At 24.6% G+C, this 24523-nt stretch overlaps 3 protein-coding genes and 1 long non-coding RNA gene across 8 annotated transcripts in view; 2 read left to right on the forward strand and 2 right to left on the reverse strand.

The window, feature by feature from the left end:
* Window positions 1–13046, forward strand: part of LOC126906631 (uncharacterized) — a 69748-nt gene extending 56702 nt beyond the window's left edge. The window contains exons 9-10 of one of the 2 annotated variants that reach the window (XR_007704292.1): window positions 9185–9350; window positions 12761–13046. The gene's annotated coding sequence lies outside the window, so the exon portion shown is untranslated. The remainder of the gene's footprint in view (window positions 1–9184; window positions 9351–12760) is intronic. The other variant, XM_050687313.1, reaches the window with a different exon arrangement.
* LOC126906632 (uncharacterized) lies at window positions 3201–5630 on the reverse strand. Its single transcript, XM_050687315.1, has 2 exons — window positions 4652–5630; window positions 3201–4585 (listed from the first exon to the last, which is right to left on the reverse strand). The coding sequence occupies exons 1-2, from the start codon at window positions 5532–5534 to the stop codon at window positions 4536–4538; spliced, it is 933 nt and encodes a 310-aa protein (XP_050543272.1). The 5' UTR covers window positions 5535–5630; the 3' UTR covers window positions 3201–4535.
* LOC126906649 (uncharacterized) lies at window positions 7368–20228 on the reverse strand. Of its 3 annotated transcripts, XR_007704302.1 has the most exons (6): window positions 20096–20228; window positions 14950–15080; window positions 12732–12790; window positions 12475–12667; window positions 8803–8931; window positions 8086–8308 (listed from the first exon to the last, which is right to left on the reverse strand). It is a non-coding gene; the product is annotated as an uncharacterized LOC126906649 (long non-coding RNA). The 3 variants fall into 3 exon arrangements; XR_007704301.1 differs by lacking the exon at window positions 8086–8308 and adding an exon at window positions 7368–8078 and having other exon boundaries at window positions 12475–12790; XR_007704300.1 differs by having other exon boundaries at window positions 12475–12790.
* LOC126906618 (protein TANC2) overlaps window positions 14794–24523 on the forward strand; it is a 76996-nt gene continuing 67266 nt past the window's right edge. The window contains exon 1 of one of the 2 annotated variants that reach the window (XM_050687292.1): window positions 14794–15009. The gene's annotated coding sequence lies outside the window, so the exon portion shown is untranslated. The remainder of the gene's footprint in view (window positions 15010–24523) is intronic. The other variant, XM_050687295.1, reaches the window with a different exon arrangement.

Here is a 24523-nt window from a genome sequence, read left to right on the forward strand (position 1 = left end):
TTTTTTTATGAGAAATAATATTTTTTAATAAACCCTTTTTCATTCGACATACTTTATCTTAATCGAGATATTAATAAGGAACCAGCAGATCAAGTAGCTTTTGGAATAAAACACCAATTTTTTTAAAATTAAACACTATCTAAAGATTTGCATCGAAACGTTTATTTTTGATAGTGATTTTAATCACTGTCAGATATCATTATACTTGATCCAACTATGCCACGTCACCACTGTGCCGCGACCCCCCTGTGCTGGGTTTTTTTTAAATGTACCACTTTTCATTTTACAAAGGGACCTCAAAACTTGAAACATACACATAAAAAGTAAAACTTTTTCCACTTTTATTTTGTTAAATATATTAAATTAAAGCTTATATTAAAGTTAGTAAGTTAAACTAAAATAAATTTTCTTAAATATTTTAAATGTAAACAGTCTTCGTAATTAAATAAAAAATGTTATTTTTATGTAAAAAATCATCGATTTTGGTGTTATTAAAAAATTTAATTTTTTTTTAAATTATTTATGCTTATATTGTATATCAAACGCTATAGTCATTTAAGAGGTAAGTAAGTACCCCTATTGAACAAGCTCTTTAAATAAAAAAATAACAATAAAAAAAGTTTAAATGTTTGTTATAAATATTTTGCAACTCCTAATGTCCATCAAATAAGTATTTTAAAAGTAGCATTCTTTTCAAAAAAAATTTTCTAGCAAACAATGGTTTATTTTTAAATTACAATTTTGCTATTTAACTGAAATAAAAATTAACTAACAAAGGTCAAAATTATCCAATAATGAAATTTAACTTCCTCTCTTTTTAGCCTCGATGCAAAGCTGAGAAGATATTAATTTTACTAGGATGTGTTATTATTTTTTCCTTTTGTTGGGTTACACTTTCTTCTCAGCTCTCACTATATCGATTTTAATTAACAATACATAAAAAGACCACAAATTGTGTATAGTCAAAGACATTACCCTCAAAAATTAAAAAATATCCCTTGTTCCCTATAACTGAGGAAAATCTCCTATAATGTTACAATTTCAAAATAGGTAATTCTCGATATTTTTTTAACTTTTTTTACTTAAAACTTAGATAACTTTTTGAAAAATAGATGAATTAAAACAGATATTTTAATAGATATAATAGATATTTTTTTTTCATAATATATAATCTTTATGCAAATCAGACCCTTTACCTGCTCACAGTGAATGATTCAATTTAACAACTTTTCTACAAAAGTTAAATATTTTAGACTTAAATTTTAAAAATGCTCCGGAAATACTCAGAGCATTATTCATATGTTAAAATAAAGCTTATATTATGTACTTTATGTTTACCTATCTTGTGGTATATTTTTTTGAAAATCTGACCCTTTACCTGTCTACGAAAAGGAATAAAAATTACAACTTTTGCATAAAAATTCAACTTTTTGTACTTAACTTTTGAAAAACATCTTCAAATACTGACACTAACATATATATTAAATGAATGTTTATGTAATATACTTTATTTAAAAAAAAATTATGTCGTGAAAAAAGAAATCATAATTCAAGAAAAAAGTACAATATTTTTATAAGAATTGGAGAATTCATTATAATTTAATAAATTTTTGTACAAAAACTTATTTAAAATTGTTTTTTAGAAATTAATGAAAACTTCACTAGCATATTAAGAAAGAGGGTTTTAATCGAAAATATTTATTTTTAACTTTAGACTTATATAACTTAAATAATTAAATAATTTTTAAAAAGAGATTTCTTGTTTAATTTTATACGTTTTTCAAAATCATGAAAAATAGATTATATGAATTTAACTTACATTGAATATAAGTTAAACTTATTTTTAATCTTTTGCTTCTTTTAAGTGGAAAAAACGACTTTGAAACTTTTAACTAGCTTAAGTTGTCCTTTTTATTTACAGAAAAATTCAATGTACAATTTCGTGTCGGTAACGCTTATATCTTTCATGCTTGGGGTACTAGGTTTGTCCACGCCCGTCGCAATGACTTTTTTGCACTTTTTTCTTAATTCTTTAAAATCTTTAGTAAAATTTTTATCATATTTAAGTTTAATTTATCAAAATTCAATAGATGTCAAGAATCCTATCACTGTATTTTCACCTCATGAGTACGAATTTCTTATTCGAAATAAAATTATTTTACTGTGCAGGTTTTTTTTTGTCTTCGTTATTTTATGAGCTCTCAGTTGTCCAATTTTTTTCAACGATATTTCAGGTAATCACAGCTCGTATCTAGTTAAAGACAGCACCCTCAAAAATGTTAAAAAATTTCCACTTTATCAATGAAAATATTACTCAACCCACTTTCTCCATTTGGGCAAATAAAATCATTAATTTCTAATTTTATAAAAGTATTTATTACTGAATTGAATTTGATATTAAATAGGTTTTCCTCAACAAAGTTAAACAATTTCACTTTGTGGTTTATTAATTTTTTGACTCTATTTGTATGGTCTTAGACCAGTCTATAGAATTCTAATTCTTTTTGGTAACATGTATAAATACTTTCTGAAAAAATTATTTTGAGTTTTCCCTAAATTTAACAATGGATTTTCCAAGTATAATGAATTTATATAATAAGCTTAATTTAGTAGATTTTTTAACATCCTTTTGTTTGGATTTTTCTGGTTCAATGCGAAGCTAAGAAAGTGTTGGTCTTGTGATGCCGTGCATTTTTTTTATGTCTGTTCATAAAAATTCACAGCTCTCATTGGACTGATTTTAAAGGGCAATACGTCAATAGAACCCAATTTTATTATAGTTGAACTTATAGTCACTATATATTGAAAAAAACCCAGCACAGGAGGGTCGCGGCACAGTGGTGACGTGGCATAGTTGGATCAAGTATAATGATATCTGACAGTGATTAAAATCACTATCATAAAAAACGCTTCGATGCAAATCTTTTGATAGTGTTTAATTTTAAAAAATTATTGGATTCTTCTAAAAGCTACATGATCTGCTATTTCCTTATTAATATTCTGATTAAGATAAACTATGTCGAATGGAAAAGGGATTATTAAAAAATATTATTTCTCATAAAAAAATTGTGTTGATCTATACATTTTTCAATAAGTTATAGCATTATAAAGTTAAAAATGTAAAATATAAAATCGAGAATTTTAACACAAAAATAGCATTGTGTAGCCATTTTCACCGTGAAGATAAAATAAAGTCCGAAATTTTTTTTTCGTATAATTAAGTAAATTACATTAGCTATAATTTAAGATATATATAAAAGTGTCAGACTTTCCGGAACACTTTCAAAAGTTAATTTTTGTGAAAAAGTTGTCATTTTATATCCCCGTCTATGGGCAGGTAAAGGTCAGATTTATAAAAAAAATATACCAAATGATAGGTAAAGATATCAAGCATCTATATAAAAAAAATTATATTGATTTATTTATTTTTGAATAAGTTATGGCAGTTTTAAGTAAAAAAAATTGAAAAAATTTCGAAAATTAGCCATTTTCAATTTGTAATTTTTTTAGAGGTTTCTTCCATTTACGGAGAACGAGGGAAATATTTTCAATTTTTGAGGGTAACGTCTTCAACTAAATACGATTTGTGATCTTTTGATGAATTATTGTAAGAAATCAGTTCGGTGAGAGCTGAAAAAAAGTGGTAACAGACACAAAAAAAAGACATTATAGTAAAACTAATATCTTCTCAGCTTCGCATCGAAGCTAAAAAATACCTTAAATTTAGATATTTGTCAAATATTATTTAAAATTACGCAACTGTAAAAAACGACATTCTCCAAAAAAATATTCTACGTTTTAAAACTGCCATAACTTTTTTTAAAAACACTGATTTTAGGAAATTTTAATAGAGTATTCTAGATAAAATATTCTCTCATTAGGTATGCTTTTATGATAATCCAATGAAAAACCTAAGTACAAAAAGGGTTTAAAAAAGATCACTTAAGCATAATAAAAATTTGTATTTAATTTCTTCTAAAACTGTTATCAGATTTGTATTGTTTCGAGGATTTCACATAAAAAGCAGGCGATTTTTATGCGAATTTCTCACTCTGCTTGATTTTTTAGTACTAAATTTTGTTTTATTTATTAATTATGAAGTATTTTTTATGTGCATTCCTTATAAGGGTGTCATTTTTATTTTATAAAATAACAATATACATAATTAACTAATTTATTTATTAGATAATGATTTAATAATGAAAATGACTGGTTTAATAACAACTTTTGGACCAATATATCAGAAGTTTTTAACATTGTTATACCTAGGTGGGAGGAGTGATGCTGAGAAATGTTTAGTGGTAAAAATATCTGCGCGTTACTTTCAGTTCTTATGTTAAATTTTTATAATTATGAATATAAATATCGTATTTATTAAAATTTTCCGTGAGACAACCAATAAATAATTGTATAATTCACCAATCATTGTTATTTTTTAATAACCATAATAATACTTGAAAAATAATTATGTAAATTCTGGTAATAAAACATTAATGTAGAACAAAATTAATTTAACTACAACATTTAATGAATATTTATAATATTGGCGTTAGAGGCTCGTCATCTATTGCTTTTAATTCCAAATCTAAATTCATAAAAAAAATTGAATAAGACATTGATATTTTAACTAATATATATTTATTTTAAATACCTATTTTAATTGGTCCCTTTCGTGTTGTTATAAAAGTTTCTTCGGTAATTGGATCAAATTTAAATCCGAATTCCATATACTTTTCTATAATTACTGTTCTAATATAACCCTTAATTTTACTAGTTATGAATTTGAAAAACCGTAATTTTTGACCTTGATCCTTAATGGCTTTATACTCTCGAGAGCATTCATTCCATAAATAATTCGCATCATAAGGTACAAATGTACAATAAGCCGATGTTTCATAGTGCACATCGACTATTATACTTTTAAAAAATATGTCTATAGTATTTATTGTCCAAGAGTATGTATTTATATTGTTACGTGATAAATCTCGTACTTTTAATTTGTCAAGAATATTTCCTATATTCCCTAATAAAGAGCTTATGTGATAGTTGTCAAAAATAGATGCCAATGGAATAGTATGTAATAAATCTAAAGCATCAATGGCTCCTTTCATCAATGTTGTCACAGGAATAATTAATTTGGTTATAATGATTATGAGTTCTTCTGTGCAAATTCTTCCATTTATTAAGTCTTTTTCTTCAAACAATTTTTTTTTACAATATTGTAGAATGTTGCTAATAATACAAAAAAGTATATTCATAACTTTTCCGTATATACATCCAAGAAATAGAGTCAAAATTCGTATTTTTTTATTACATTTAAATCGATCTGTAGGTATTACAATCAGATTTTTAAGATAATATGTTTTATCGCGAAATATTATTGATTTCATATCATTTGATTTAGTCCATCCCGAATGCACTAAAAACTCATCAAATTCAACCACTGTTTGTCGTGAAATATTTCTTTTTGTTTTTGCGTACAGAATAAATGATAATAATAAAAAAATAAACTTGAAAAATTTTAATGAAAACATTGGAATATAAGTAACGATAAAAATGATTGAAATTTTTTATTCAAAATATAATATGACTATATATATTAAAAGACACGTATATCTTATGTTCTACAATTATAAAAATAAAATAAACATAAATGCTAAAACATCTGTCATATTATAATACTATTCGTTAATTTTTTTTGAGTTATTCATTTTACTAAACATTTACTGACAAATATTTAATTTTAAATTAATTTTTTCTAAAATTAACTAATAGACGAATATATTTAAAATAGTTTTCAAAAATTATTATATGTTAAATTTTTACATTTCAAAGTTAATGTTTTAACATTTACATATTATATTTAATTATTCAAAAATACATTTCAATAAATAATTAATTATTTTTAATAATGATAGAAAAATCTCTTTTTAAAAATATTATGTTTTTATTAATTTTAAATACAATAAGTAAATTATTCATTCTGTAATAAATAAAGTCCAATGTTTAGAAAATTATTTGAAAACAGAGTAACGCAATTTAATCACTAAATCAAAAGTTATATGATTTTTAATAAATGTTTTAAATTATAAGTTGAAAATTGATTATGTTTCACATATAAAAGATCTGGGTATATGGGTATTAAGTAATTTTTCTTTTAATTTTCAACTTGAGGTTAACATTTAAATGTTTGGAATCTAAGTCAGAGTAGTTTAATTGAAAGCTTAACAAGAAAGACAAGAAAATGTGCAAACAAAATTTATTAAAATGTTTTTTATAAAATAAGAGTTGGAAATTTAACAAATAATGAGATAATGAAATGTCATAACATAGAATCACTTGAGATTAGGAAGAAATATCTAGATGTTACGAAGCTCTTCAATTTGTTGGATAATAAGATAAATGTTAGAAATATATTTGTTTAGAAATATATAAATTTTATGTTCCGAGACAAAATTTACGAAACTCAAATTTATTTTCCATAATTTTGTTACAATAATAGTGCGAAATTATTGAATCGTTTAATGTCTGTGGAAAATTGAATGATTCTAATTTTGATTTTTTTTCATATTACATGTGCTCAAATAAGTTCTTTTTTAGACAAGTTAATGCTAAAAAAATTATTATTGTACTTCTGTTTTAATGATGTAATTTTTTTATCTATTAATCATATATATTCAAAAAAATAATTAAATGTGTCATATTTAAGGAGTAATGGATACGAAGCACACACAAAAATAAAATATCCTCTTTGTAAGCACAAGTGGGAAAACATAAAAATTATAATGTCTCTTTGTTTTAAGATTTCTTTACTATTTTGCTGCAATTTGTTAATTATTAGTAAAATATATTTTTTTAATTTTCCGTATGTACAGTAAAGACATATATATGGACAAGGCTCATACTTTAGGATTGCATTTACCTTTATTTTATTAGTTTATCAATTAATTATTTTTTAATTATTACAATCATAACGTCTTAAGTAATAATTTTTAATCACAATTAACATGAATGTACGCGCACGCGTGTACCAATGAAAAACAAAGTATACAAGCATGTTTAATGTTAATAATTATGTGTTATTAGATGTGATTTATTTTGAGAAATATTGAATTTGTCAACTTACCCATTCTTACCTTATTCTATTTTACATATGAAGATTATAATTTATACTCCAAAATAAGTCTGATAACTCATTATTATCAATAATAAAATCGTGATTTGTATCAGTTTAAATATCATTGATATTGTACTTCCATTAATTACTATTACGAACAATAAAAAATACTCAATTTTTATTGTTTCATATAAAAGCTTAGACACAAAACCCATATTTTTAACATTTTAAAAATTTCAACCTCTTGAAAAATGTCTGAAAATTTCAATAAATTAAAAATTTTAACTGAAAGTTCAATAAATTGATACCGTAAAGCAATTTTTTAGCGGCCACGTAATATTATCATTCTACTAATTGGAAAAACCATTTCTAAACGCTGCTTAGAAAGTTGATTAGAGATATTAAGGTTAGAATAGTTTGAAAACTTATAAGAAAACGCTAAACAGCTTCAACAGCCATTGTATGATATTTATTTATTTCATGTTTTAAATCTTTTTTTCTGAGTAATTTATAAATAACTGTGTTTGATTTTTTGGCGAACCTCTTAGAAAACATATTGGTTTGAAATCTTTTGCATTAATCTAAATTAATAATGTAGAAATAAAAATTTAAGTCGCACTTTAAAAAATATACGTCTAGACATATTTTACTAAATGAAATTAAATATTTTAGCTTTTTCTACTCACTTAAATAAACAAAATGTCTACTTTAAATTCATAAAAATAATTAAACATCGTGTTTTCATCTTTTTATTATAAAAATTAATATTAAAATATTGTTACATAGTAATGAGATTATAATCCTATGTACAACATAAGATTTCATTCTGAATCACTTAATACAAATTACTAGTGCTGAAATAGGTAATTACCTGGCATATTAATTTCATAATAAAATAAAACTATTTTTACATTTTAAAAGTAAAATACTTACCATTTTTTTATGAAGTTCATGTTAGAAGCTACACATAAATATGAAATGAAAATTAATGACACAATTGTATAATAATATAATGATAAAACCAAAATCCTGATAAGAAACAATACATTTTAATACCAGTCGTCGATAAAAAAGTAATAAATAATAATAATCTATTTTAAATGTTTTGTCCCATTCATATAAAGTGGTCTGTTCTTCTTCCATCATGTAGTCGCAAATATGATAAAACGATAATATTTTTCATCGCTATTACTAGATAACCAAATACATCAATATAAATGTAAGATGTATTATTGAAAAAGGGAGAAATAGAACAAAAAAAAGCTTCTGTGCTTTAAAGATATAGGTATTCAAATATAAATGAAGCGTTTTGATTTGAGGGTGGTCGTAGAATCCATAACCCTCCCCTATGTATAAGTATATTAAAAACTGTAACATCAAGTTATAATCACAGTTTCTAAGCTTTCAATTCATCTTTATAGACCTAGAGTTTAAATTTTGAAATAATTTATACCAAAAGTTTACACATTACAAAACAATGAATTTATAATATTACAACCTATTAAAATTATTTTCCATTCGTCTTAAGGACAATAAAAGTTAAACTATACCCATCAACATGAGAACCTATGTATACATACAAATATATCTATTTAAATTGTATTGTCCTTTAAATTTTCAGTACCTCAAGTTAAATAAATGTACAAATATTAAAGATTAATTATTAATTAAAACTTAGAACTCACTTATACTATTGTGATGTTTGATCAACCTACTACCCACGGTGTTTAGTGATAAGCGTTGTTGCATATGCATTACAATCATAATGTCCATCAGTTGTTGTACAGTAGTCATAGTGCAAACGTCATCTCTTTCTGCATTGAATCAAAATCGTAAATAAACATGCATCTTAAAGTATTTGTATTTTATTAAATAATGTTATATAAACATAACAACTATATATGTACAGTATATAATAGATCTATAATTACATTTCGCTATAATTATTATTCTTTAATATTTATTGCCTTTTTAGACTATATCTAAAGCATATTTTTAATTAGTGATTACTAAATAAAAATAATCTTTATTTAATTTTTTTAATATTTCAAAATTGCTTTTTTTTAGTTTTTCATACAAAAAATTTTGATAGTTCGGTATCAGCATTAGGATAAGTACTTATTCAGTTAGAAGGATTTTAATAAAATTAATGGTATTTAACACAGGCAGAGTTTACGCATATCAGTACGAACTGCACTTACCCGCGAACCATACCCACTCTATAAATTAAAAGGTTTGTAACTCAATAAGTAATTACACTAAAGTTATTATCAAACCATCGAATTTTTTGATAGAAATACTTTTAAAAAAGCAGCTATTTTGAAATTTTGAAAAAGAAAATTGTTTATATTTTGTATTTCATTATAAGTAATATTCAAAATATGGTTTTAACGTACTCAAAGAATTCAACAATTCTTAAATATAACAACAACAAAGTTATAAAATTCATCATTTGTAACTGTTACAAGCTTTAAATATTTTCTTTATATAACCTTGTAACAGATAAAATGTGTTTTTTCATTATTTATTTTTAATGTAAGAAAATATTATTAATAAGCGCCAGATAAAAATATGGGAAATATGTGCACAGAAATGTATGTAAAATATAAAAATTGTACAAAAAAAATAATATATATATATAAAATCTGTACATTACCAAACGCCACGATTTTTAATCAAAATTATTCTTGCTAGATATTAAAGAATATGTATTTGCATAAAAACTTGGGTCTTAATTATTAATAATATAAATTTAATTACAGCCGTATTTAGTTCTAATAAATTCATAAACATAAAAATACATATTTAAAACGAGTTGCAGTTATTATGTTTTAAATAAAAACCATTATTTTTTTGTACATATTTTTCGATAAACGTTAAACGAACCATTTCCATTATCAATTTAATTAGCGTGTAATATTTTTGGCTCTGATACGATAACGTTAGGGTTAAATACCAAGCAACCCACTCAGTTTATGTACGCCTTCCGACCGAAAAGCCGCATTGGACTACTGCAAACATGCTAATAACGGTATAATAAATTAATCGATGGCCACTTACATCTCCCAAAGATTACCTGAATTAACTAGAACAATTTAACATTCTCCTCTCCAGAAACGGTCGCCTATTATTACAGCCAAATATTATTCATGCTTTCTTATTTGGATAAAGGGCGTATCGCCATCAAATTATCTAAATGCAATAGTATTATAATCCATAATAAGTTTAGCCTATGTATTATATGATTATTTTTAAATAACTGGTAATTTTTGTTAGTTTAATATTCATTAATTATAATTATTTAAACTTGAACTTGATCTATTTACTTTATTTGTAAGATAATTTGTCTTTTACGTTTTAATTACTATTAACAAAACTAAAAAATAATCAAAATTATAAAAAAAATGTACTTTTAGAGACCTATATTATCCTATTAATTTTTACATATTTTGAGACTATTGTTTTGAAAATCGAAACATCATTTCGTACACTTGTATGTCACATAATGCATCAAACAATTTTGTTTTTTTTAAAGATCCACCGTGTTTATTATATTTTTTATCAACTACGTAATGTAATTATTGTATATATTTTTCTGTAACTTTTGCTCGATTTGGGCGTAATTAATAATAATAATAATAAAATCAAAAAATATTCGTATTAAATTTTGGATTATATTTTCGGTGAAATAGAGAATTTATTTTAAAATGTTGATGAATTAATACAACTTAATAGAGCATCTACATTACAATTTATAAATCTCAAAAACAAAATTCTTATTTAATAGGCTTACTGTTCATTCATCAGATGGTTAACTAAAATTTAACGTACCACCTAAGTCAATTGATATACTAATCTTGATCCAAAATAGTTGCAAGTCATAATATTGTAGATATTTATAATCTGCAAATTCATTTATAACAATTTATGGCAATACTTTTTTTAATTGGTTTTTAATCCATATAATTTACAAATTTCTACAATTATCATTTTTTACTTAGATCCCTAGAAGTAATTATATTAATAATTATCAAAAATTAAGCCTAAGTATGCAATTACTTTGCATAATTATTTAAAAGAAAGAGCAGGCGCAATGTATATGCAATTTAGGTACACCGCAGTCATGAATCCTCATCCATAAAAGTTGGCGTAAATCATAAAATAGCTTTTAACTATTAATCTTATTTTATAATGTACAGCTATGATAAACCTTTTATTATTGTATATTATTTTTGAGATGATTTTTGTTTACTTTTATAAACAACTTTATTAAAACAACATAAAGCAAATTGATTACATTATAAGTTGCTTATAAAATAGACAATTTATAATGAACAAATTGTAACATAATTATCTAGCTTCTAGTAAAACATTAAGGGTTGCTAGAATTAATTACATTACCGTTATAAAAATGAATGTGATCTTTTCAAATTAAATAACGTGGTGTATAGAGAAAATTACATTTACTTATGTACAGAGTGTTCCATCATGATTTACTAATTTGACTATATGAAATAATGTTTAAAATAGTAAATCACGGTGGGACAACCTAAATAAACAAATGTTATGTAAATATATTTTTAATAACTTAATGTTTACAGTTTTTAATATCAGCGTATTTTTTTATATAAGATAATAGTTTAGACCAGACAATTGCTAATCTATGATTTTTTATTTCTAATTATAAAATGACGTTTGTTTATAGAAATTTAAATTGATCATTTTAGTTAGTCTATTTAAAATTCATCCATTTCAATTTATTTTATCAATATTAATTTACAAATCTTAATATTCATATAAAATTTTCTTTGCTTAGATTTAATGATAATTTTTTTCTCTAAAATTAAAGCAAAATACATATAAATAAGTTTTAAAGACCAAAAATTAGTAAGAGTAAAATATTTTTCTTTTATATATAAAAAAAATTGTATATATACATAAACGCAACTAACCATTTTTTTTTCTAAAAGAGTATTCTTTTATATATTTTTTCTAACGATTGATTTCTACCTGTTGAAAAAGGTTAGATATGCGTCTGAATATTCGAATTAGAATTTCAATAAAACATTTAAATCTATTGAATGCAAAAAAGGTTTTAAAAAATCTGCAATTGCTTCAATCGAGTTCATATGACATTACAAATAAATTGATTTCGGTACTAAGATTCTTATAGTTAATATTTATTTATAAAATTTATTAAAAACAAAATATGTTACTCTTGTTTAAATCTTAATTACTTAACTTCTTTTTTATTTGTATTGATGGGAATGTTATTAAAGATGTGTTTAAACGATTGTTATGATCATCAATTTAAATTTCTTAACTATAGTGGATATTATGAATATATAAATATATACTTTGTATTAACATTATTTCATTTTCATTTTGTATTTCTTTGAATAAATGTTTATCGTATTGCGGCTAAATGTTTTGAAAAACTCGTCATTTTTCCATATGAATTTATTCGCAAAAATTCACTGAACCATAAGAATAAATGCTATCAACTAAGAAGTGTTTAAATCCTTTTTTGCCAAAAAAAAAACATTTCCGCTGAATTAACCCAAATCATGTTCTTTACTATTTTTTTTACTATAAAATTTTAGTGTATACTAACATGTTTTCGAATATGTTTTCTGATTTTAGAATACGTGTGATCCGAAGTGAAAAAACCAACTGGAAAACATTAACAAAACAGCGATATATGTTACAGTAACAATAATTTGTAAATAAAAAAAAACATAAATTTTATAATTGTTAATATTGTTAATACTTATTTCACTATTGTTATTTTATCAGAAACATTAAATAATTGTATAGTTAATGATTATGTATAGATGAAATTTATTATATACACTGTAAAAATTCATTGTTAAATTTTTTTTATCAATATTTGCCTAATAATAGTTTTTTTTTTGATTCAACAAAATATTTCTTAATTTAATAACTTTTTTATTCTTCTAACAAAATTAACGGTTAAATAAACAAAAAAAAAAAGATTCATTATTCAATAACTTTATAGGACGTTGTTTGATAATGCATTTGTTAATAAAATCGGAGGATTTTTTTTAATGTAATGATATAAATACTAGTCGTATATTGATGCACTATTTATTTTATTACTATAAACATCAAGTCGGTTTTTGTGTATACAAATTAAATCTAAAATACTGAAAACCTGAAAAATTGTAATAAAGAAAAAATTCTTTAAAACGGTTCTAAATATATAATATTTATTTTATCTAAAAATCAAAAAAATTATTTTTTTAAATAAAACAAAAAAAATATGAATAAGTTTTTAATGACATATCCGACACAAATATTTTTTATGAATTGTACTTTTTCAATCGTATTTTTTTTTAATTGACTGTTAATCGTAACAAAATCGAATAATTTTTAAAATCTTATAGTAGTATTATTAATAATTCATGTAGCCAATGACACCGTCCTAATATAAATAACTAAAGAATCAATCCATTATCTGAAGAAAAATAAACTTAAAATATTGAAATACGATTATTTTTTACATTAATTTTCAGTAAATACGAATTGAATTCACTGAAAAATAATGTTAAAATGCAATTAGTAAACAAAATCAAAATTTTCCTAACAACGTTTAAAAAAAATAAAATTATAATTTCATTTTAACCAACAAGAACACTACTTATAAAAGCCTTTTTTATATTTAATATTCATTGAGTTAATAATGTTTCAAGTTACATGTATTTAGTTTGTCATAACATCTTATACACTCGTATGTTAAGACAGAGAAATGTGGCACAATATTATTTTTATCTTCGACCTACGTGCAATACTCAATACTGTTCTCTTTCTAACGACATAGTTTAATTTCTTGAAGTTTTGAAGTGCTCGAATTTATATTATCCAATAATATTTAAAAAACGGTATAAATATTTTTAGTTTTCATTTCTATTATTTATTAAATTTATCTCTCTCGGCCTAAAATTTATAATTAAACTTGAGTTTAGTACTTTTACTTTTGGTTTTATGCCTAACGCCGTGTTAAAAATTAACGTTGTTGAATTTATTCGTTATTTTTGAAATGATTAACTTGTATAATTGTACAAATATTTGTAAATTTTAAAGTTGCTTTTTTATGATAATATTGTTCACGTTTTAGATTTGTGTCTGATTGCCTTTTTATTCTAATAAATGCTACCGTTATTGTTTAAAACTATGTAAATAAATAAAGTGAAATGTCAAAATATTGACTCAATGTTTTTATTCAGTTGTCCATATAATGGATAATTTGTGTTTTTTCGAGGCGCAGTCGTTTATTTTTAACTTGAATTTTACGAAATCGTGTCACGTGGTTTGGAATGGATTGCATTTTGATTTTTCATTTACTATTAGTGAATTTTTTCCCGTCAAAAAGAAAATCGTTCTCTGGGTAATGTTTAATCGAATGTTTCGTACAATCGAAACAAACTTAATTTACTAAGTAGTTCGGAACCAAATAGTTCGCGTAGTACACGTACAGGATGCAATAATTCGTCGATTCGCCCGTCAACAGTATCACCGTCGGCGACATCCATTGAGTAGGGGGACACATACACACACGTCTTAACCCACAGGGTTATATTTATTTTTAAACTCGGGGCGCTAACGGATCTACTGCCGCCGCCGCCGGCCGGCGACCATTTCGACGTGCGACACGTACCGACCAAGTGCCACGCGTGCCATTGTAAGTGCCCGACCGGATAGGACACTCGCGCCGGTTGGGGTTCATCCGGCCAAGTACGACCCCTTATTACCTTGTCCGGTAAGTTTCTCTGTGCGACTAACCGGTTGAAATACCAAACGTGATAACTAACCTGATCGGTGGAAAACACAAGGAATTGCAGTAATAACTTTTCTTCGTTTCACACCACGAGGTAAGCGGTTCATTATTTATGCCAGTCCTATTAAACTTGAAACGTTTTTATTCCATTACTCGGTTGGTGACCTAAACATATAAAACGAGTATAAATTCTGATTCGCCGTTTAATGCGATAAAATATGAATTTAATGAAAAAAATATTTACTTTAAATATGACTTTTTTTTTTATTATTAAATAAGAAGATATATTTCATCCTACTACTTCTTACTGTAATTTTTTTCAAGTATAAAAATATACGCGTCATAAATCATATCTACACAAAAAATAGAATCCTTTTCAGTTAACATTAATATACTACACGCTTTCTTTAACAAACTGCTTTCTAAAATATATCCTATTAAATAAATAGGCGACATATTTCTTTTAAATAAGACGACAACTGAAAATAAATCAATAGTATATTAAAATTAATCAACAGTAGTGGACATAAAATTATAAAAAAAAAAGGCATTCCCATAGTGCCGTATTTACAGGGGTCATAAAAATTTGGATGTAATGGGGTGTCCCAGTAATCTTTTTATTTCATCATGTAATACATATGTATATATATATATATATATATATATATAGAAATTGATTTATAGAATTGGAAAAAAGTATTTATTTCAAGAAAATAAAAATAAAACATAACTCCCAAGACAAAATTCTTAGTTTACTTAGATTTCTTAGTGTTTTAATTACATTTGTCGTTGTTCTGGAAATGAACCTTATAAGCTTAATGAAAAATTATATAGCTCTACTGGGTTTTTTATTATTTTTTTTCCCCCAAAAATTATAAAAAATACAAGCATTTGACATTTTATTTGACATTGAATGATTTTAATGAACCCATAAACTATATTATGAATTCAATAATAAAAATATCCGCAAAAAAATAAAATATTTTTTTTATATAAATTTATAAAGAATTCCAGAAACAAAAGTAAAACGTCATATTTCATGAAATGACATCTGTTGTTTTATTTTATTAGTCACGCGTTTTTTCAACATCCGTTTGTATTTATATCGTTTCCGTTTTGAATAATTAGACATCAGAAAGCACTTGAAGTGTGTCGTTTGAACTGGGTAATCAAAGCTTAAGTATTAACTTTAATCGCAAAATTATATTGATTCGTAAGGCAATATTAAATGATTATTTATAAAGAAGTATTATACACGTTAAATTTAATGAAATAAAATAGTTGTGTATTTTAATTCAATACGCATTTAATTCACTATTAAAGCGTTTAATTAAAAGCAATGGTGTTCATAAAAAAAACCTGAACGAGACGATAAATCGAGATTTTTAATCATCGATTAGATTTGCTACTAGCGATAACAAGACGATAGTTTTGTAATTGGTTTTATTGGTTTGTCATGACACCAAACAATGTCTCGACACGATATAATTTATCAGCATACGTTATGTGACGTACATATTCTATCATCATGCAGATAATCTATTACTGATTATATTGCGCGTGAAACGGAATGAGGCATATTAGTCCGCCGTACATTAAACCAAACGCAGCTCGAGGGATGTATTGTAGTAAACGCATAGTTTATTGCAAATGAAATTGTTGTTTGTACCTTCTCGTACACGAGTATTGAATTTCCGGTCAATTATTCTTACTACTCACAATCAGCAAGTTAAAACCGTTCAACTTCGAACACATTACAATGCACTGTGTGCGTTCAATCAATTATTGTACTAAAAAAATATCGACATACGTTTACTGTATTGTAACTTATCAATTTATTGGTAGGAATGATTAACTTCTATTATTATAATTATTTTTCATAATTTTTATTTGACATCATAAACACATAGAGAAGAGTATCACCGAACAAACTCGTTCATCAGCGTTCTCGCGGTAGGATGCGACACGGGAGATAGAAAACGCCATAACAAAAATAATAATATGGCGATAGTTAGAGATCCGGGATTGCATGCATGTTGCATTTTTTTAGGGTTATCATAGACGATGCTCTCCAAGCACGAATTTCGATTTATGTAACGGAGAACTTCCAATTAAACTTTTATTTTGCATTTTTTTACACTTTATCCATTTATAAAAACATTTATTTTCAACTATTTGGTAAATAGTTTATATTATATTTATATTTATATTTTTATATTATTAATAGTATATTAAATTATTAATTTATTAGTTTGATTAATTTTTAATATGATTCGTCCTTTTACAGTAAATGTATGAATATTTTTGAAAAATGTCTCGATTTAAAAAATAATAATTATCATTATAAAAAAATAATTATCAAACGAAAAGGGTTAAAAAATTATCATACAAAAATAATGCAGTTATAATATAATCACCATACATTTTTAGCTGTTTATTAACTTTACTATATGTGAACATTCACAAATATGCTTGTTTATAGACTCACATAATTTTATCCTATTTTTGACTAAGTGCCTTTTAAAGCGTTTGCATTAAACACATGCCATTCATTGTGTGCATGCACTACATAACAAACTATAATAAAAACTCATGAATTATTTCAATGAAATTGTCATCTTGTATGTAATGATAAGATTAATGTCGCAAATACAAAAATTGTATATTTAAATTACTCAAATGATAATGAGTTTATGTTATTATTACTAACTTCGTTATGTAAGGACCATTGAAAAATGATTCTTTATATGATCAAATATTTCTTTGTGTCGCGTTTGATATTTATAATCCTGTGTAATAAAATCTTAAAAACAAAAATATGACTGCATGGGAAACATAAATTTCGTATGCTTGCACCATAATGATGCACAGTCTTTCTTCATGAGATACTTATAATTCATCCTTTATATTTCCCAACAAAATCGTGTTTTTTCATACATACAATTTTCATCCATTTTAATAGCCGAGATTTAAGGTATCGTGGAATCAGAGTTATAAATATTCTACAAGAGTAAAAGTTTAAAATAGATCAAAACTAAAAAAAAATTCATTATCAAAGTATTACATTTTGGCTATGATTTTTTCTTAATGTCTTTAAAAATATATAATGTATTTTCAAATAATTTGCAAACCGTAAAAAGCTTTAAAACGATTATTCTTAATTATTAAAACAGGTCGGATTTGCAAATTCAATGAAATAAATATATCAACGAATACAAAGCTATACGATGAAACAAAAAGTTGATTAGAATACCATGAAAACGAGTAAAATATGTGTTATCGTGTCAACTTAGTAATATGGATTACATTAACGTGTCATCGTTTTACCCAATACATCATCGATGGTATTAACAACAATATTCAAATCAGATATGAGTACGCCATAAATAAACATATTTTATGTACTTGTATAAGTATATGAAATGATGCATCAACAGTTAGATGACAATTTATTTTAGTTTGTAATAATGTATTGTATACTTTTGTATATTCTTATATTCGTTATAATGTATACTCGTCATAAAGCTCATACAACACTAGGTGAAGTTACGTTTTATAAGAGCCCACTTTCAATCTTATTTCGTATGTGTGTGTGTGTAAAAGTGTTACTAAAAATTTTAATTTTTTATTCAATGAATTTCAACGTTATTCGTTAATTTCGTTCCCTGACAAAAATGTTATCCCTTTTTAATGTATATTATAAGTAGTATTGACAAATCGAGTCATTTTTCCTAGTCATAAACTAATCAATTTCTCTTAAGTATATATAATTCTGCCATTTTTCCATATGAGCTGCTTAATTTGTAAAAGATAATTGAAAAAAAAAATATGCGTTAATACATTTGTAAATAATATCAAGTAATTGGACAACACAAATTTGAAAATAATTTTTGCTTTAACTTATGAAATTTATTTAGCTCAATAGTTTAAAATTGTTCACTTTAAAATATTTTACATGTTTATCCTTACGCTTTGCAAAAATATTAAATACATATTAATATATAAAACATTACATTTTCATCCTAAAGAAGAAAAATATAACAACTAAAGACTAGGATTACTCTGAAAAGTTCAAATTTGGAGTGTTTAGTTTGTTAAAATCGTTTCGGTTAGTTGTCAAACAACTGTATTGTCACGTACACGGATCATGTTTTAGGCTATTGCGATGGTCTGATATTGTACTAACCAAAGACCTTTCTCACTAAGTTTAGTACATAATTAATATTTAGTCATTCACCTTTTTTCATTTAACAATCCTGAATAATCAATGCACTTAATAAAAAAAAAATACTGACTACTATAAATTATAACTAATGTAAATTTTAGAAACTCTAAAAATGCAAGTCTATAAATTTCTTTTATATTTTTCAATCATTTAATTTTTTTTTTTAACTCAGTATTAATTTAGATATTCAGTTTAAAAACCTTTAACATTCACCGGAAATGTATGGTCGTCGAGTAATGCATGTTACAGACAAACATAACATATATATATATAAGAACACCAGAGTAGTTCTCTATTTATGGACATGTCTGTCTATGCGAAGATCATCAACCCTTTTATTATTTGCTCCCAAGACAGCACCCAAGTGTTCATAGTCGACGACGTACGTTAGCCGCGACTGAATCAATTTTTAGTATGCAACGATTACGCCAAGGAGAAGTGTTAAATTACTATTTAAAATTATTACTACATGCTACAAGTAATATGCTACAAGGCAGTGAAAATATAAACTGAACATTTGATTTGTTAGATTTATGATAGTTTAAACATTAGTAATAAAATAATGATAATATTCAACAAAATAAAAAAATGTTTAACTTTTTAGAATTATTGGAAAATCTTGTGAAAAGTATTAGTGTGTGCAGTACAAGCAAACATTAACGAAGGTCGTAACGTCGCTTGAATAATATTTTTGTTTATTCAATAAATATACATTTATATATATATATCGGTCGAGTTGAGTGCTTCTTTTTCAAAGATTTAAAAAATATAAAATAATTTCCATTTTACTTTATTTATTTATTGTTTACATGTTTTATATTTAAAGCTATAGAGTAGTTATGGTGCCCTAAAAATTTTATATATAAAATCTAATTTTTTTTACCTAAACGAAGCATGTGATTTATAAAGTTTAAAACGTGTTTTGAAAATTAATGAAAATATGGAATTCACTTACTTCAGTGAGAGTAACAACTTTTCCATGGACTTTCGTTCAGAATCTTGTAAAGTAAACTCAATTAAATGGTTTACAAAATCATGTTAAATTTTAACAGTTTTTCTTTGATAATGTCTTTGTTGTATAAAACAATAAAAAATAGCTGTATACGAAGTAAAATATATTTGATATTTAAAAAATAGAGAAGGTGTGTATCGATATGTAAATAATTTAAATTGTATTAAAAAAAAAAGAAGTCATTAAAAAATATTTTATGGTAAATACTTTCATGAATGTTAAATAATACTAATACCAGTATTTGATTTTATTCAGAATTTCAAAGGAACACAATTATAACTTAAATTGAAAATGTCAAAACTTATGACTTCCAACAATGATGGTGATGTTAGAGTAACTTGATAATATCTAATTGTGGCCATTATAATTCGCCAGATTGCTTAATCTATTCTCAGTTATTATAGTAAACAAGAGAAAATGAAAATGTAGTTTGTTCAATAGCTAAACATTAATATGAATTATTAAATAATTAATCAAAAGTAGTTTTCACAAAATATCTTATTAGGAATATTAACGTCTTGCAATTTTACTTTCTAAGAATATTTTATACGGTTAATTTACGAGTACAACTCGCCCATTATAATTCTCATACTTTTAGTAGGGTAGTTAGATAAGCCTTTGGATAAAATTGACATAGTTTATCATCTTCTCATAAAACTTGTTTACATCGCTTACTCATGAGTGCTTTACTCAAGTTTCTACCCATTTCAAAATTTATTATTTATCTATTGAGCCGATAATAGTACAGCAAGTATCATATACATGCTGTACTATAGGTCTTTCACCGTAAAAAGTATTGTTGCGCAAAAGGCCTAGGGTAGTTTTCTAACTGTAGAACACCTAAGAATGTAAAATAGAAAGTAATCATTTATAATACAAAACTACCTTTAGAAATCATTTTTTTTTTATATGTATAATAAACTTAATATTTACAAAAAAAAATTTTTAAATCATCCTCTTTATATTATGTATTGTATTTGTAAAATAGACATAAAAATAATATGATAAGAAAGTCAATTTATACTTTTACACACAATTTATTGATATTTAAATTGGAACGATGGCGGGTGGATAAAAATTGTCATTACTTGTTTGTGCAGATATATAATAGTCCGTCAATGACACCCACCACATCCTCTTTTACCGGTTTTCACATCTTAAAACACTCGTATACCGCCCACCCCTTTTTTTTACCACAAAAAGTATATTACAGCAATAATAATATGCGCTACTCTGAAAGTGCCCTTGTATTTATACAATATTGCAGTATGGAAATGTAATAAAGGATAAATTATAGAAAGAAAAATAACATTGAATAATGTATAACAATATCTCAGTGGGGTCTATCGTCTAGACGTTGTGGCGGTGAATGTAAATGTACTGGTACAGCCAAAAGGCGTTAATGAAACGGCCACCAGAAATAGAGTTGACACTGAGTGCTCAGCTTCACAAGTATATACGGTCAATAGTTGTGACGATTATTTGGCAATTGTACAAAAAAACTGCAATGAGGTGTGAGAATAGCTACTTCTACCGTTTTTAGTGTCAATTGCATGGGTAGGGTAAACGGAAATAGCCAGTAGTAGTCCGATCTAGACAGACACAATAGAAATTCTTTTAAAGGTCCCGTATCCCCACCTCTTCAACAGTATCTATTTTATTTCTGCATTCTAACATTAGACATTTACTTTTTTTTTAAATAAATATTTGAAGTAAATGGATATAAAAAGTCGCTTAATCTTGTAATTTCACATATATTTCATAACTATTTTTGTAACAACTGCCATATGATATTGATAGTTATTTTATTTTAAATTAATCTAAAAGAGTGGCTAAGCTATTTTAATTCATAAGCTTTCTTAACAAATTGATGAGTAAAACTTTTTATTTTTAAATTAATTGAATGTAATAAATTCAAAACTGTATCACTACAGCATGAAATATTATTTTCTGTTTGATGAAGAAAATAATTAGGTGATGAAAACATATACGTGACATTTTATGCTTAATTATATAATCATTTGTTACTTTATTGAACTTTTGGTTTTAATCTCCAATAAACTATTTAATAACACAACAAAAATGTTAATAGAAATATTAAAATTAAATATTTGTTTTCACGTTCAATTTTAAAAGTTAAATTGATCCATAATCCATAAATTACTATAGAAATTTATACTTTAACTGTTCGATTGAAAACTTAACAAGTTTTAAGCCACAAAATATTACTCCAAAGCGAAAATTCATTGTCATTATAGTTTTTTTTTATTTAATAACTCAATACGAGTAATGTATTAAAATATAACTGTTAAATGCTAACCTGATACAAAAACTGTATTGTGATTTCACATGTAAACAAGAAAATTGTATAGACCTGACGAAAAATTTCTTAAGAAATTAGGAAAGTTACTTATTTTTGCCTTATATAAAACAATAAACGTAATTGATAAAAAAAATCTTAATAAAAAAAATGTCGATGGTTTAGCGCACTAAAATGATAGATGACATTTTAGCAAAAATGAGTAAGTCATGAAATAAATGTAAAAATTAACGAATTTAATTTTTACTTAGTTTGATACTTATATATAAAAAAAATTTATTACTTGTAGCTAATATTATTTAAAATTTAAAATTTTAATAAATCTTTTAGAGGGATTCTACAGGAATTAATTATTATATAAATTTCAAGATGTATATGGTTTACTTATAATCAAATTTTATTAAAATTTAAAACTTTTAAAACTTTTTTTTAAATATAATAGATCATAATAAAATTTATTTTAATTTTTGGCAAGCTGTTGAACAATTTTTATTTCACAATGTATAATAAGTAAATATGTTTAAAACTCAACAAAAAGCACTTGATGTTTTAAAACTAAATTATTTGAAAATGTTTTACATTATTAATTTACATGCTGATAAGATACTGTATACTTTACGAACATAAAATATGTTTCATTGCAAACAAACAGAACTCAAGAAGTTGTTTCTAGCTTAGTTATTCACTGTAATATAATATTAAAAATAATAATTTAAAAAATTAACTAAAATTTATTTAAACATTTGAATAACGTCTCCTCAAATAATTAATAATAAATAATAAATTTAATAGGATCTTAATGAAAATTAATTAGTTTTTCAATCGAAGAAAAAGTGTTATTTAATAAATATTGATATTAATAAAATTTTAACATACTACTACAAGTGTAAAATATTTTTGGTCATTTTTTATTTTTATCTAATAAGCTGCTGAAAATAATAACTTGAGGATAACAGATTGTAATGAAAATAAATAAATAAATTAAATAAATAAAGTTATACTAAAAGAATTTGACAATTATTATTGTTCATTTCGTAGATTCTACACGCAGAATGTATATTACTGTCTTTAAGATTCAAGTGAAGAGAAGAATCTGATATTTTGTGCGATAAAAGAATCCCAATGAGGCTAAATTTTTCAAGACGGTATTGAAACCAATTATGTTGTATGGGTCAGTATTAAGCGGTTGACAAAATTTAGAGTGGAGAATGAGTGTAGCAGAGATGAGATTACTTAGATGGATAAGTGGAGTGACGAAAAAAGATAGGATAAAGAATGAATATATAAGAGAAAGCATAGGAGCAGCATCGATTGTAGATAAGATAAAAGGTAATAGGCTTAGGTAATTTTGTCATATTACGATGAGGAAGAATTCGAAAGCTATAAAAACGATTATAAAAATGAACATTGAAGGATTGGAGGTGATATGTGGACTGGTGTGTGTATAACTAACTTTACCTAATGGATGACTTATTACAATGATTTCATTAAGCAATTTTTTAAATATGGCGTTACCTAGCGAGTACAAGTTATGTAAATTAATTAAAAATCAACTTGATAAATTTAAATTAATTTTTTTTATAATGATTATTATCAATAATTTTATTAAGAAAACCTTAATAATAATAATTAAGCAAATTTAATTTAATTATTAAAACTATAATAATAATTAATTCATGTTTTAAACAGTATTCAATTGTAAGTTTCTTTACAGTGATTTGCTTTTATCGATGTATGTAAACTTAAAAAGAACTTTTAGCAAATTAAAACCTTAACAGTTGTGATTTTATTTTAGCAACGGATTCATTAGCTTAAATAGGTTTAGTCCTATAAAGTAACATAAAACGGTTTATCGTAACAAACTTTGAGGATAACTTTCGCGGTCTTGTTAGAACTAAGCTTTTTTAAAATCCGTAAAATATATAACCTTTATTTAAACTAGTTTTACAAAAATAATATTTATATAATATTCAAAATTCCTGATAAAAATGTCTTGTTTTAAAAAGTAGTTTAAAAAATATTGTTATACAATTATGTTTTGAAATTTTTAT

This window comes from Daktulosphaira vitifoliae, unplaced genomic scaffold (genome assembly GCF_025091365.1).
Source record: "Daktulosphaira vitifoliae isolate Bord-2020 unplaced genomic scaffold, ASM2509136v1 Scaffold_5, whole genome shotgun sequence".
NCBI classification, from domain to species: Eukaryota; Metazoa; Arthropoda; class Insecta; order Hemiptera; family Phylloxeridae; genus Daktulosphaira; species Daktulosphaira vitifoliae.